The 13,875-nt window shown below is 49.0% G+C and overlaps 1 protein-coding gene across 9 annotated transcripts in view; it reads right to left on the reverse strand.

Annotated features, from left to right (window-relative positions):
* The window catches only part of BBX (BBX high mobility group box domain containing), a 158,934-nt gene extending 145,632 nt beyond the window's left edge, over positions 1 to 13,302 (reverse strand). For 2 of the 9 annotated variants that reach the window (XM_075435466.1, XM_075435404.1), the window contains exon 1: positions 345 to 403. In XM_075435466.1, the coding sequence (XP_075291581.1) occupies positions 345 to 395 (51 nt within the window). In that variant the 5' untranslated portion in view covers positions 396 to 403. Of the gene's footprint in view, positions 1 to 344; positions 405 to 9,906; positions 9,980 to 11,472; positions 11,504 to 13,242 lie in introns of those variants that run through there. The other 7 variants (XM_075435493.1, XM_075435502.1, XM_075435484.1 and 4 more) reach the window with 7 other exon arrangements.
* Positions 13,303 to 13,875: the final 573 nt, after the last annotated feature.

Genomic DNA, 13,875 nt, shown 5'->3' on the forward strand with positions numbered 1-13,875 from the left:
ACTTTGGACAATGGATACTGAAGTCATCTGAGAAAATACATTCATCTTAACAGAAACAAATACAGTTACAAATGAGTACCCTCTGAACAAAGAAATCTGCCTCAAATTTCAGTCAAATGTTACTGATGCTAAATGTATTTTAATAAAAAGCACCAAATTGTAATTTACCTTTAAATTATGACAAACCAATGTAAAATTCTACTGTAATATTATATAACTCAATTTTTATTAAATTAAAATAAATTAGATGTTTGATATCAAAACTGTAAACAAAGTTCAAATACTGAACATGTAACTCTTCACTGAAGGACCAGGAACAAGCATTAGGCTTAGAACACAGTTACCTGAAAGCAGTAACTTCCACTGTATTTGCAGAGAAAATGTCTCTGGTCCATGAGTCACTTAGCAGAGTTTGGTGTAAAGCTCAGAAACTAACTGGGAACTTAGAAGCAAGATCACTTGTTTTCCTCCTCATCTGAGAAAGCAAAGCAGAGAAGTTTGAGTTCTACTAGTTCTAAAAGCTTGCGTTTGGTTACAGCAGAATCAGTTACCTTATTAGCAATAATATTTTACTGACATTTTAAGTGCAAAATCTATTTGCATTAACTTGTGTGCACATGTGTGTTCGTGGTTGAGTGTAGATTTATTAAATAGGACTTTTTTTAAAGGCCTCAAAAAAAAAAGCATAATTTGTCATGTTCTAAATCAAAACTTTCTTAACAATTGCAACCTAAATAAATGCATGTAAGCCACAGAAAGTGCGCAGGCATACTGTGCATTATCTGAACTAACAAAAAAGTGTGCCAGATTTAGTGTAAAGGCTGTATTTAGTAACGTATTTTAACAATTGTCTACCAATAGATATTGCTTCTGAGAAAACAAATACAAAATTACCAAAGCAAAATGAGATTAAGAGCACCAATTTAAACCAAGTGTTTATTTATAAAAATCATTATTTAAATCAGTTGAATAGTTATAACTGCAATAAGGCAGCAGACACGTAAGGGTATGTACAGAAGAGCTCACAAGGGCCAGGAATACAAGGTGTAAAAACCCCCCTGCTTCCACTGTGCCTGCCCCCACCCTCTCCTTCAGCCCTGCTCAATCTCTGCAAAGCCTGTTAGCACTCCACGAAACACCATCCCCCACTCAAATATTTTTTTTCTCTAGGATCCTTGAATGAGAACACATACTGTCCTCACTGGAAGACCTGAACTGTGCCTTTCTCTCCCGCCACCAATTGCATGGGGATGTCTGCGATGACCGCCTCACTGCCGTTTTGATTCCTGTATTTCTGTCTCCGTAAGTGAAGAGTAGCAGTAAACTTCAAATGCAGCCCTGTGGGCCCATCCAGGAAAGCAAGCCTGCACCCAGAAACCGGATCACCCGTGGCACAGGATCCAGCAGGACAATTCTTAGGCAAAACGCAGCACCTGGCCAGTTTTCTCGGTCGCTTCCCTTCCCGCACTCCAGCATCCTCTCACTCACTTTGGCCGCACCGCCACACAGCTCGACAGGGACATCCTCCAGAGCCCGCTTCGCCATATAAATAAATAACCCGCTTCCTCCAGGCATGTCTGTCAGGAGGGCAGGATCTTCCCCTGCTGACTGGAAACCAGGAAGACTTTGCAGGCACGCAGGCCCAAAGCTTTGCTGGGAGCTCCCACCTGAACAACAGGCCAGCCCCGAGTAACAGCAAACCCAGTGGAGACTTCCAAACCTGCAGCGGAGCACCCAGCTCCCTCTGACAGCCCCCTCGGAAGGAAACTGGCGGCCCAGACTGTGGCGAGGGCCCTCACGGTGTCGGATTTTGCCTGGGTCACTTTTACCCATAGGCTCTATTTACCTTCTGCTGCTCTGGTACAGCACGCTGAGGCGAGACAGACAAGCACAAGCAAGCACATACAAGAGATGCAAGGTAAATACTGATTTACTACCAAGGGAAACACTTTAAAAATAATTTTCCCCTCACACGCACACAGGCAATTCTCTCATATTAATGGGAAATGGACACATACAACCAACCGTTACACTTAGCTATCCATAAACTACTTCCCTTATCTAAGGTTTTCTACACCGAGAAATAAAACTTCCTTCCCTCACTCTAGCTCTGACACTTGTGCTCTTCATTTAGTCAGTTTTCAAAGAATGACACTGGAGCTTCTGCTTACTCTTTTGGCACTGGAACCCATTTTTCAGCAATAGAACAGAAGTAGTAAATTGTGAATAGTTACTTGCATTAATATATTTGCTACCAGTTTTGCCATTCTTCATTTTGCAGACACCAATTTCCCTATATAAACACCTCTGTTTCTCCAAAAGCAGCTGGAAATTAACGATGCTATTTTTATTTTCTTATTAATTTCTATGCCGTAGCTCTGTAATCAGTGCTGGATCACGCTGCAATTTTGCACACTTGTTTCAAAATATATTATGAGCACTTGATGACTGATGTTTAACACAATGTATGAAAAAGTATCTCCAACAAATTAGAGGGAAGAAATACAAATAAAGACACTTAACTTCTATGAGAAAAAAAAAATTACAGATGTATTCAAAAAGAGACAAACTCTGAAACTCACAAGTTTGTAGCAAGGAGCACTCACTGATTAGAACTGAGCCAGGCAGGAAGTCTGCACTATTCAACATCAAATCTGGGTATAAAGAAACCTTTTGCAAAGAGAAAGAACATCTGAAGCCAGACTTGAAGCAGAGGTGATAATGCCACTTCTTTCCAAATCTATCATCTCCAGCCACTGATTTGCAGTACATCAGAATGCTTTCTTTGCCTAGCCATATAACCAACTTGGGAAGCAAAAATGGCATACGTGCCAAAAGACGTGTACCTACCAAATGGCATTCTGACTCTTCACGCTCTTCCACCCTTTCTTCCTTTATGGGAACTCTGCACATCTCAGCAATGTCTATATTCCTAGCCCTTCCTGCACTGCTCATCAGCAGGTCAGGGACTGCCTATCAGCTTGCACGCTGACCACCGAGTACAACAGCTGTACGACCCTGGCAGGACTATCTGCACATCAGTAATTAAGAATAATGCGATAGCTGCAGCTTTCCTGAGGAATTACAGGCCACCAGCAACTTCAGGCAGCAGATCTGCAAAGGGGTGCACATTGCTGACGCAGCTCTGGTTCTGGCTTTCTGTTCAGAAATCCAATTGCACAGTTATAGCTGCAGGATTGAACTCTTCAGTCGTTGGGCCAAGATACATTGATGTTCCTGGACTTCACCTCATAAAGAAAATAATTTTTTAAAAAATCTGCATGATGTTGCTAACTGTAGATCACTGTAGGCATGATGTGGCTCAAAGCTCACTTGCGGAAAGCAAATCAAACATGGTCAACCACAAAAATGCCTTTTTCATCAACCTGGCAAAAGAGGACAACTTCCTCCCAATTTTCACAGACAGACTTTAATGCAGAACATCACAACGTTTCAGCTCCACTGACTTCAGTGGAGTTACTTCATACTGAAGATGCTGAAATAAGGTAAGAAAGCAAGTTCTCCCTCACTCCTTCCATTCTCTCTCAAGGTTTTCTTTATACAGCTTCATCTCCAAATCTCTCATGGTGTCATTCTCTTCAACATTGCTTTGACAACGACCAAATAACGCATTCTCTCACATACACAAACAAAACCCAAGGATTAATTGCTTCATAAAAGAACACACAGGCTGAATAGTGAAGACCTACTACTCTGCCACAAGAGATACAATCCTAACTATTACCGTGTGACATGCCTTACCCACTGCAATTGCTGGGTAAGTCCTGATTGTGTAGGACATCGGTACAAACGAAAAACAAATAAAGCCACCTAAAAATCACAACTTCTGACGAGGCATATGATTAAAAGTCCTTACGTAGCTGGCAGAAAAATATATACTGGGGCAAGACCTGAAAGGTGCAGGCTGAAAGCCATCAACTCAACCGCAGCGAAGCACTGCCGGCATGCCCCGCAGCACCATGTGGTGACCAACGCCTGACCCAGCCCACCAGAGGCCCACCAGCAGGTTTAAGCTTTCCTCACTTGAATCCTGCCACAGGCCAGTTCAGTTCTCATCAACAGTACCAAGGCATCAGTCCTTAACAAGCAAGCCTGGCCCTGCCACAGGGAACTCTGGGCTTCAGAGGAGCGGGATGAAGCCCCTCCTGCGAGCGTGGATGGCAGAAACCTTCCTGCTGCCACACCTGCGCGAGAGGAGAGTAACCCCACGGCTGGGCACGCAGCTAGTGTGGTTTCATAGTGTCCCAAAGCAGACTCCTCAATGATTTGCTACATACATATTGCCCTTCAGGAAGAAAACCATAATTTAAAAAAACCAAACAAACAGAAAACACCAAACAGGCAGAGGGGAGACACACTTTCCCACTTCCCCTCGGCAAGGGAAGGCGTAGACAGGACTTGTTAAGCTTCTTGTCAAGAGAGCTTCCACATCTATAGATCCCATGTCGTGCAAGTCCACTGAATTATTTTTATCTTTGGTGAACGAGGCTCTCTGTGATACAAAGGGTCAATAAAATGCTGTTTATTTTCGATGATTGCTACACTTTATGAAATCCCTTATACTGAAATACCCACGTGGAAGATTTCTGACAATAAAAATTCCATGCTTCCTAAGCAACTGTTTTTCTCAGTGTAGCCTCATGAAATCCTGTTAACTTTCCTTCCCCTTGCTAAAAATTGAAATTTTGTTGTACTAGCTTTCTTTGTACTCAGATCTGCCTGAAGCTAGTTTATTTTCACATGCTGAATTGTCCATGCTCTTCAGGACTTCCTATTACATTATGCATTTGTGTGGTATAAAGGAAAAGGCACAAACACTGGAAAGTGTCAGCTCCTCTCTATCAATTCATCTTTTATGTAATCCAATTTATAAATATTAAAAATAATAAAATGCTGATACCATTGTGAGAATACTACAATTAGGTCTACACTCAGGCATTAAGTAAAGTACACTTTCCTCCTCAATTACAACTTTTATTTTAAAGTCAAAGCCAACTCCTACTCTCAGTAACAAAATACTAGTAATCAGCAAATCTGAAAATCTTAAAGCATGAAATATGTTTAGCTGGTTTAGAAATAAAAGTTCAGATTAGTAAGTTGCCCCATCTATCACAATACTGCCAGAGTACCAAAGTGGCTGCTCCTGTCAATTCCATGTTTCGCAAGAAAGTAAGTTGCGATTTCACATTAGAGTATGAATATGAGAAATAATTGTAAAGAACTATTTCAGCTGAATGCAAACTTCTAAAACTATGCTATGAAAATGAGTATCTTCATAAAGTTAATACAAAGAAAGTAGTATTAAATAAATCGTGTAATATAATAAATAGTGTAATATACACAGTATCTCAAATACCACGTTTAGGGCCAAAAACCTCTTAAGTAAGCTCTCCTCCTACTTTATACTCTGCTGTCAACAAATACAACCGAACTGAAAGTCAGTAACTTCACGTTATTCTGAAAGTGCTTTGGTGTGGTTTTTTTGGGGGGTTGGGTTTTTTTGTTGTTGTTTTTTTCTTTTTTTAAGTAGCATTATGAATGAAAGTTGAGTATTAGCAAAAGATGTCCAACTGGCACAGAATTCAGTGAGACGACTCGCATGTCAAGACAGGCATTTACCAGGAGAGCTTCAGAGGGGTAGCATGCACCAATGGAAACGACACAAAACTAAGGAGTCAGATGCAGATTTTATTCCATTCCCTTCTAATGCTAACCTGTTCAGCCACCGCAGGCAAGCCTATGCTCCTTCATTGCTTTGCATCTCAGATCCCTCGAACAGGGACAAAAATGCTTGTTCCTTGTTTTGAGGTGTGTGACTACAGTATGGCTTATGTACTTCGCCAGACAGGACATAAGCACGTGAATAATGCAATGCCAACAACTGCCAATGATTAATAACATTGTTCTTATTGAAAGAGTAACATGTGATTTCCCCCCCCTCCAAGCAATGCAATCTAACAGCAGCCCACCAAGCCATTCTTAATGTTAGAGTAATCCTCGTGTTGGTTTGTCTTACCCCTTCGTAAACTGTAAAGAAGGGCGACAGCTGTAGAAGTCTTTTGTGAAATTCACACGTCCACTAGTACCAGGCTCACCACATTGCTCTCAGAAGAAACACTGTATTATTACTGATCTTAAAAAAAATTAAAATAAAATAATAAACATGAAGTAAGTCCTAACAATCTTTTGACATGAAACAGAATGAAAAAGCCTCTGACAATGATACCCCAGGAAAGGTGGGAAACATGGTAGATGGAAAAGAAATAAAGTTAACACTACAGAAGTCAGAAAGTTGACTTTTTCCTGTTTCTTCTCAAGAATATTTTGAAATACACGTGACTATTATTTCAACCCAGCTTTATAGACTCCTAAGTAATAAAGAAAACATAAATTAAGGTTACAGAAATGTAAAACATTATCGATATTGCTTTAAAAAAAACACCCTTAATTCACTCAGGAAAACTGTCCCAATGTATGGGCACCACATGACTTAATGATACAGGGAAGTACAGTCAGTCTCCATTTGTAGGTGGCAAAGGCACATATGGCTGTGCTTCCAGGAAAAAACTCTGATCCTGGAAGCCACCGGCAGGCCACGGCAGTGCCGCTGATTCCACTGGCAGCTGTGGCGGGCGACCCCTGTGTCAGGGTACACCAAGTCCAACTTGAGTCCGAAATTTGGAAAGTGGCCTCTGGTTGTGACTACTTCACTTGCCAGAGCTCACAGAGAGAGTCTGTGGCACACTCAGAAATTAAAATCGGAGTTTCAGTTCAGTTCCGACTTTGATTTCTAGTGCCTTCCTCCACCAAGGAACCACCTTCGGATAAAGAGGGAGGCCTGAACACTACACGTGCCACGTACCACCGAAAGAGAGGCAGTGTTTCACTGCAGGCACCTTCACAGCCTTGACACGACAGCAGAGCCTTGTACACCGCATGTCTCATCTACCTCACCTGCACCTTCCCCACCGCTACATGCAGTGGAAGAGCAACCCTGCCCAGCTCTCTTGGTCAAAATTTCCTTTCTTCATACCACTCTGCTACCAGCTGTACAGCAGAAGATTGCCCTGCCTAATGCCATGTTGACAGAGCTTCAGAGATGCTGAGCATCTTCAGCCCACAGACCACGAGCGGCAGCAACCTGGAATATCTTTAAGCTCTGAATGTGAGCACTCGTACCAGTGAATTTAACAAGATCTGTCATCTGCTTAAAGATATTCACATGCTTACACGATCGCAAGCTATGGAACCACTAATTTACGAACAAAATGTATTAAGATCATTCTGGATGAAAAGAAAAAATGTTAGCTATAAAATAACTGCACAATTACCCCTGGTATTTTATGTGGAAAAGTGACATTTAATATCTTTAATTATTCACACAACAGCTATGAAAGAGAAAGCAATTTCTTCCCTGAATGGGAAAATAAACATGGACAAATTCCTCTCACCATCACTCCTACACTCCTTTCCTCAATAAACCTCCTGCTGAAACCAATGGAAGCTTTGCAGGCAACGGGTTTACGACAAGCAGACCCCAAAAAACTCAAAAGCATCAAGGGTAAGCTTCTTAAATATTCTGAGTTTACTTCAACACAGAAACGAGTTACATTTCTGCTAAATGATGTGTCTGCTTGAAATGGTTTATCAGCTTGCTGTGCCAAGAGGGACAGTAGTATCCAATGAACTTTTGAGACCATGGGCCAATTTCTGAAGCATTCACAAGGCCCCTTCCCAAGCAGCTCACCCCCTTTTAGCTTGCAACACACCAGCACTCCACTCGGCACTTGTTAACGAAGACCAGAACCCAGGTGTCTCTCCCATAAGTCAAGACCAAATTAGTAAACTCCACTCATGAATGGTTACTTTACTCAGAACTGTGTAAACTGTGTAAACAAAGAAATCATCACTTTTACCAAACTAAAAGCACCCTAAAGTAACAGGAAGTTTCTAGTCATGGACAAATCTAATGAAATCTCTATTCTCCCCTTAACCAGGCACATTGTTTTTATTACCATTTTTTAAGCTATGAGGAAATGTGTTTCCCTGCTTCCTCTAAAGCCTCTATTATGCCTTTTTCTTCAAGAAGATACCCCACCCTTCTTTTCTTTGTAATCTGTTCACAACAGTTCAACATCGAGTAAGACCTACATTTAGCACTATACACAAAATCAAGGTCCACTCCTCTGAAAGTTCTGGGGAGATGATGACCACCGCTTCATTTCTACGATCAAACTTCCATGCATCCAGAAGACTTCATTGCATAAAACTAAAACCAGGTAACGACTGAAGATACTACCTGAAGCAAGGTCCCTGAGATATTCTTGTTCAGTATCTTTTACTATTACTCCAAATAAAGTCCTTAGCACTTACAGCACTCTAATCTGACTTACCTGAAAACACAGAAAATTAAGCTCAGAAATCAGTGTATTTGCATTCAGCTCTGAACAACAGTTTCAAGCCTATCTGCCAGTTTTCAAATTTGCTAATATGTTTTTACTCTCTAAAAATTGTTGCACCAATTACTCTACACAGAACATGATTCTTCTCAGTAATGCTATCAAATTGAAAGCAATACTCTCCTATGCAACTTGTCTATCATGAAGAATTTCAGTAATTCAATTTAGTGTATTACTCTCAGACCTACACACACCAACCTCATTGCCCATAAAAACAAAAAAAATGGAACTGGGGTATAATTCTACAAGAACTGGAAAACAGGCAGAATCCTCCCTTCAAACCATCTACCCCATAGCGGTTATCCCAGCCTTAAGACTAGTTTTGTGGTCATAATATCACACTGGAACAGCTGCTGCTCCCAACAGCACACTTTGAGCCAGTACTTTTAGGACCATCACTTATCCTATGCCCGCTATACACTGCTTGGAAAAGGTCAAGAGTATGTTATTAATCATTCATGTTTATGAGTACTAAGCTTACCCCAAATACATGTCTTGTCTTGTTTTTAATTATGTACACAATAGTACCATGAAAAAAATTAGCTCCTACTTCCCCATTCTGGGCCAAATGCAGTTCAGTGCCACCACTGGCGATTGTACAAGAAGCACTCCAAGTGCCACTCGCTATATGTCATCTACAAATGTGATCCCACAAATTCAGAACCTCTTTTTTAAAGTATCACTTCTACTTCAGCTTAAAAGACGTCAAACCCTTCAAAAGGTGTCAAAACTTATCCCAACATACAGCTAGAAAAAAAAAATTTGTGTACCTGAGAGCTCAGGAATACTAGTAAACTAGCCACTAAGATTTATCTTCCAAATTGATAAGTACCTGCATTAATCAATGCCAAAAGAAAAAACAGTAACACAGAAAGAGCATGGATGGAATTCTAATTAGCTCTCAGTTTACGTGTTAAAGCTGAACCGACTCCTGTTGCAGTAGTATTACAGTTCTGCTAAACTTCTCACTGATTCTCGACCTCCAGAGATTTATAATTACCTATTCTGTTTATATTTTCCTATTTCTCCTACCACTGAATTTTAGAAGGACTTTACATTCTTACGAAGTTTTAGACCTGTGTGTGGCACTTCGCATATTCTAATGTTACTTTGGTTTAAAACTTACGCCCTAAGTCAATCAGCTGATTATCTTTACAAAACAAGGTTTAAGAAAAAACAAGAGAAAAGAAAATAAGTGAAGAGAGATCTGAATATGCACAGCCTTTTAATTCTCAGGTTATTCAGACCCCCCCCTACATACAAACTTTGTAATCTACCAGTTGCTATAAGCACTCGGAGGAGACATGTTTTCTGAGGCGCTAAAACCTGAACAAGCATCTCCCATGTAAGAAGGGGCAGCACGAGGAGCTCTATCTTATCAAGAACAACCAAGTTCTTTTTCCGTGCGTACAGTTTACATACTTACCCAGGAAGGCAAATGGAAATTACAGACAGACGAAGATGAAGCTGTCTCAAAGCTTTTGTCATGTGACAGTGACCTATAAAGTATCAAATAAAGGCACATCATCAGCACACCATGATTTTACAATATTGCAACTCACCACAACGCCAACAAGAGGAAAGCTCCCAAAACTTCAAACTTGCTTCCTCCTCACCCCCACCCCAGACAAGTTGCCACTGAAACAAGATGACAGTCACAGGAAACCTTAAGGAGCGAATAAAAGACGCGGCGTGTCTTTAAAGGGCACCAGGACTGGGCAAATGGAGCAAATCCTCCGAGGGTGCACCAGCCGGGTGGGTTATTTTTCCTGCGTGCCTCTCGAACACACGGATGTGTGTTCACGGGCGCACACGGACACACGTACGTACGCGCAGGGATGCACCACGCAATTATCTACATGCACACGCAGAGAAACACCCGCGCCTTGCCGAAACGAAAGGCGGAAAGTTGCCCACCACCTGCGAGGAGGCACACGCCACAACGACCCCCGGGAACTCACAGGGGTGAGCGGCCAATCCCCGCGCGTGGGTGAGCCAAACAACGCCGAATTAGCAACACGAACGAGCCGCCAGACTGCAGGTACGAGACCCACCCGCGGAGACAGACAGCCAGACAGACACCCGAACGACAGAGGGACGGGCGGCAACGCTGCACCGCGGTCTCAGGTAATGCCCGCTCCCCCCGGCGGAGCCCGGCCGGGCCGCCCGGAGCCCTGCGCCCGCCCCGCCGCCCCCTCCGCCCGCCGGGAGAGCGCCGAGACCCCCGGCCGCCGCCCGCCCCCGCCAAGTGCAGGGCCACCGGAATCCGGGCTCCAGGGTGGGGTGGAAAGAAAAGGTATTAAACATGGAGAAAGACCGCCGCGACCCAGGGCTTTCCCGTCGTCTTCTTCTCCTCCCCCCTACCCAGCGCCCCCGCCAATCCCCCCGCCCCCGGTCACCATCAAGTTTGCATCTTAGTTACAAAATGTCGATCTTGAAGGGCTGACAAGACACAGGGAGAGGGGGAGAGAAAGAGGGAGAGAGAGTGTGAGTGAGTGAGTGAGAGAGAGAGAGAGAGAGAGCGAAGAGAGAGTCCATCTTGCTTTGAGGGGGGAGGAGAGGAGCAATAATGCAGCGCATAAATCTCACCCTCCCGGGGGAAAAGTCTGCCCAACACCTTCGGGGGCGGGCGGGCGGGCAGGGAAGGGGCGGCGGCGCGGGGAGGGGGCGCGGGGGGGCTCCCCGGCCCTCCCCGCCGGGATCTGGCGAGGCAGGCTGGCAGCAAACACCTCCCCGCTGCTCCCCTCCTCCTCCCCGCGGGCCCGGGCGATGATCCCGCTGCTGCCGCCGCTGCCACCGGGGAGGAGGTGCCGCCGCCGCCGGGAGAGCCACATGGAGACCGGTGCCCCGTCCCTGCCCCGCCGGCCGGGCCCCTCCGCCGCGCTGCGGGGCTCGGACGTGTCACCGGCAGGACGGGCAATGGTTTCGGCGCCCCAGGCCCGAGTGACCACCGCCGGCCTGCCGCCGCCCGGGCCTCCCCGCGCACACTCACCTCTGGAAAATAAAACTTTTAACCGCCGGCCTCTCCCGGAAAAAAAAAAAAAAAAAAAAGTGGCCGATCCGCCCCGCGCACGGTTAAAGCCCCGCGGCCCCCCGGCTCGGCTGGCGGCGAGCGGGGGAGACCCGGGCACGGTCCTTCCCCGCCCCGGCGGGGAGGGAGGGAGGAGGGAAGAGGCAGGCAGGCAGGCAGGGAGGGGGCGGGCAGCCGCCTGCCGGTGCCTCTCGCCCCGCCGCCGTACATGTCGCCTCGGCGGCTCTCGCATCGCTTCGTTTTACCTTCCTCATTCGGCGGCGGCGGGCTGCCACCGGTATCTCTAACGCAAAGCCCCGCTGCCGTGCGGCGCCCGGGATTAACGCGACTGCCTCCCTTCCCCTGCCTCCAACCCTTCCTTCCCCGTCCTCCTCCTCCTCCTCCTCGCAAACCTACGCTGGATCGCTCTCCTCACAGCCATGCAAGTTTCATACATTGCAAATAAACCCGAGAGGAGGAAGAGCGAAGCGGCTGCCGGGGGAGGGGGGGGGAGGAGGAGAGCTGCTTTCTGTAATTTACCAGCGACCCGATCTCGCAGCAGCAAAAACAGCCGAGCACCCATCCGGCTCCCGGCGGCGGCGAGAGCCCCCCCCGAGGCGGCCGCCCCCTCCCCGGGCCGCCCCCCGCCAAGTTTTCTGTCATCGCGACCACCCAATGTCACAACTTACCTTCGGAAGCGGGACTTGGCGCGGCCGAGGCCTGCCGCCGCCTCCCACCCCGGCCCCCACCCGCCTCCCGTCCTCCCTTCTCCACCTTAAACTTACTGACACAACACGACCCCGCATCCACCAGAAGCCCCGGCAGGGCCGCCCGCCCCCGCCCGGCCGCTGCCCACCGGGGCCGCCGCCGCCCCGGGTGCATCGCCGATGACTACCGGAAAACGCGCAGCCCAACTCCAGCCGAGCCCGGCCGCTGTTGTTGTCGGGGTCGGCGCCGGGGCTCTTCCTCCCGCCCCGCGCGGCCGCCGGATCGGCTCCCTCGCCCCCTCTGCTCCGATATCCCACCCCCCCACCCCCCCACGTTCCCGGCGGCGGCGCGGAGCCCCCCCGGGCCGGCGGCAGCCGATACCGATCCGCGCACTCTCCCCCGCGCCGCGCCGCGCCTCGCCGCCCCTCGGGATGAAGTTTCGTTTCTGCCTGCCGCGATTTCCCTGTCAAGTCCCCCCCGGAGGCACGCACCGAGCGGCGGCCGATGGCTATCCCTCCTCCTCCTCCTTCCCCTTCCTCCCTCCGCCGCGGCTCTCGCCTCTCTCTCTCTCTGTGGCGGCGAGAGGTGCCTGGTTTCAGACGCAGCCTGGCACTGGCTGGCCTACCCCCGCCGCCTGCTTCTTCTTCGGGGCTTCTCTGGTTGTTTTTTTTTTTAAATGCACTGCGCTGCAACGCAATTCACCTCGGCCCCCTCCCCCCGGTGAAACAGCCCCGGCCACCCCTGCCCTCCCGGCCGGCACCAGCCCCCCCGCGCTCCCCTGCCCAAACTTTCCAGCGAAAGCAGGGCTGGCGAGAGGGGGGAAAATTGACTGGGAGCCGCGGTGGCCGCCGCGCAGGGCAGGGGAAGCTCCGCGCCTCCCTCCCTCTCGGCCGCCGCCTCCGGAGGGGCCCGGGGGGCTGCCCCGCCGCCGGGCCGCGGAGGGGGAAAGCGTGGGGCGAGGGCACCCCTCCCTGCCTGCCTGCCTCCCTGCCGCTGCCCGTCTCCCGGCTGCCCGGCGAGGGGCGGCGGGCGGCGCGCACTCACCTCGGCGGGGCCGGCCGGCGGGCGGGCAGCGCGCCGCTGGGCCGGAGCGAAGCGCGGCGCGCGGCGGAGCCCCTCCGCCTCGGCGCCCGCGGAACGCGGCTCCACACAGAGCCATGCAACCCGGGCAGCGCCACAACACTCCCCGGGATATAAGGCGGCCCGCCATTGGCCGGCGCGCTGAGGGACGGGCTCGCCAGCCATTCAGCGGCGCCGTTACACCCGCGGCCCGCGAGGGAGCCGCTGGCGCACACACACACTCCCCGCACACACTCACACAAAGATCGTCGCGCTGCTCTGCGCGGTGTTTGGGGAGCCGCCGCCGCCGGGGGAGCGGGGCAAGGCAGCGGGGGCCGCCGGCCGCCGGCTCCCGGCGTCCAGGGGAGCGGCGGACCCGCGCCGGCCGCGGCGCCGGCAGCCGCTGTCCATTGGCCACCCGGGCAAGGCTGCGAGAGTAAACTACGCCTGCCCTGGGCAGCGCCGCGGGGTAAGGGCCGTGGTGGGGTGCGGGCGGCGGGCACGGCCCGGCCCGGCCCACCTCGGCCGCGGCCCCGGCCGCCCCCCGCGCAGCCCCCCGGTAACTTACTCTGCCGAGTTGGGCGGGTTTCATTCAGAGGCCGGAGCGCGGCGAGCGGA

This window comes from Opisthocomus hoazin, chromosome 1 (genome assembly GCF_030867145.1).
Source record: "Opisthocomus hoazin isolate bOpiHoa1 chromosome 1, bOpiHoa1.hap1, whole genome shotgun sequence".
NCBI classification, from domain to species: Eukaryota; Metazoa; Chordata; class Aves; order Opisthocomiformes; family Opisthocomidae; genus Opisthocomus; species Opisthocomus hoazin.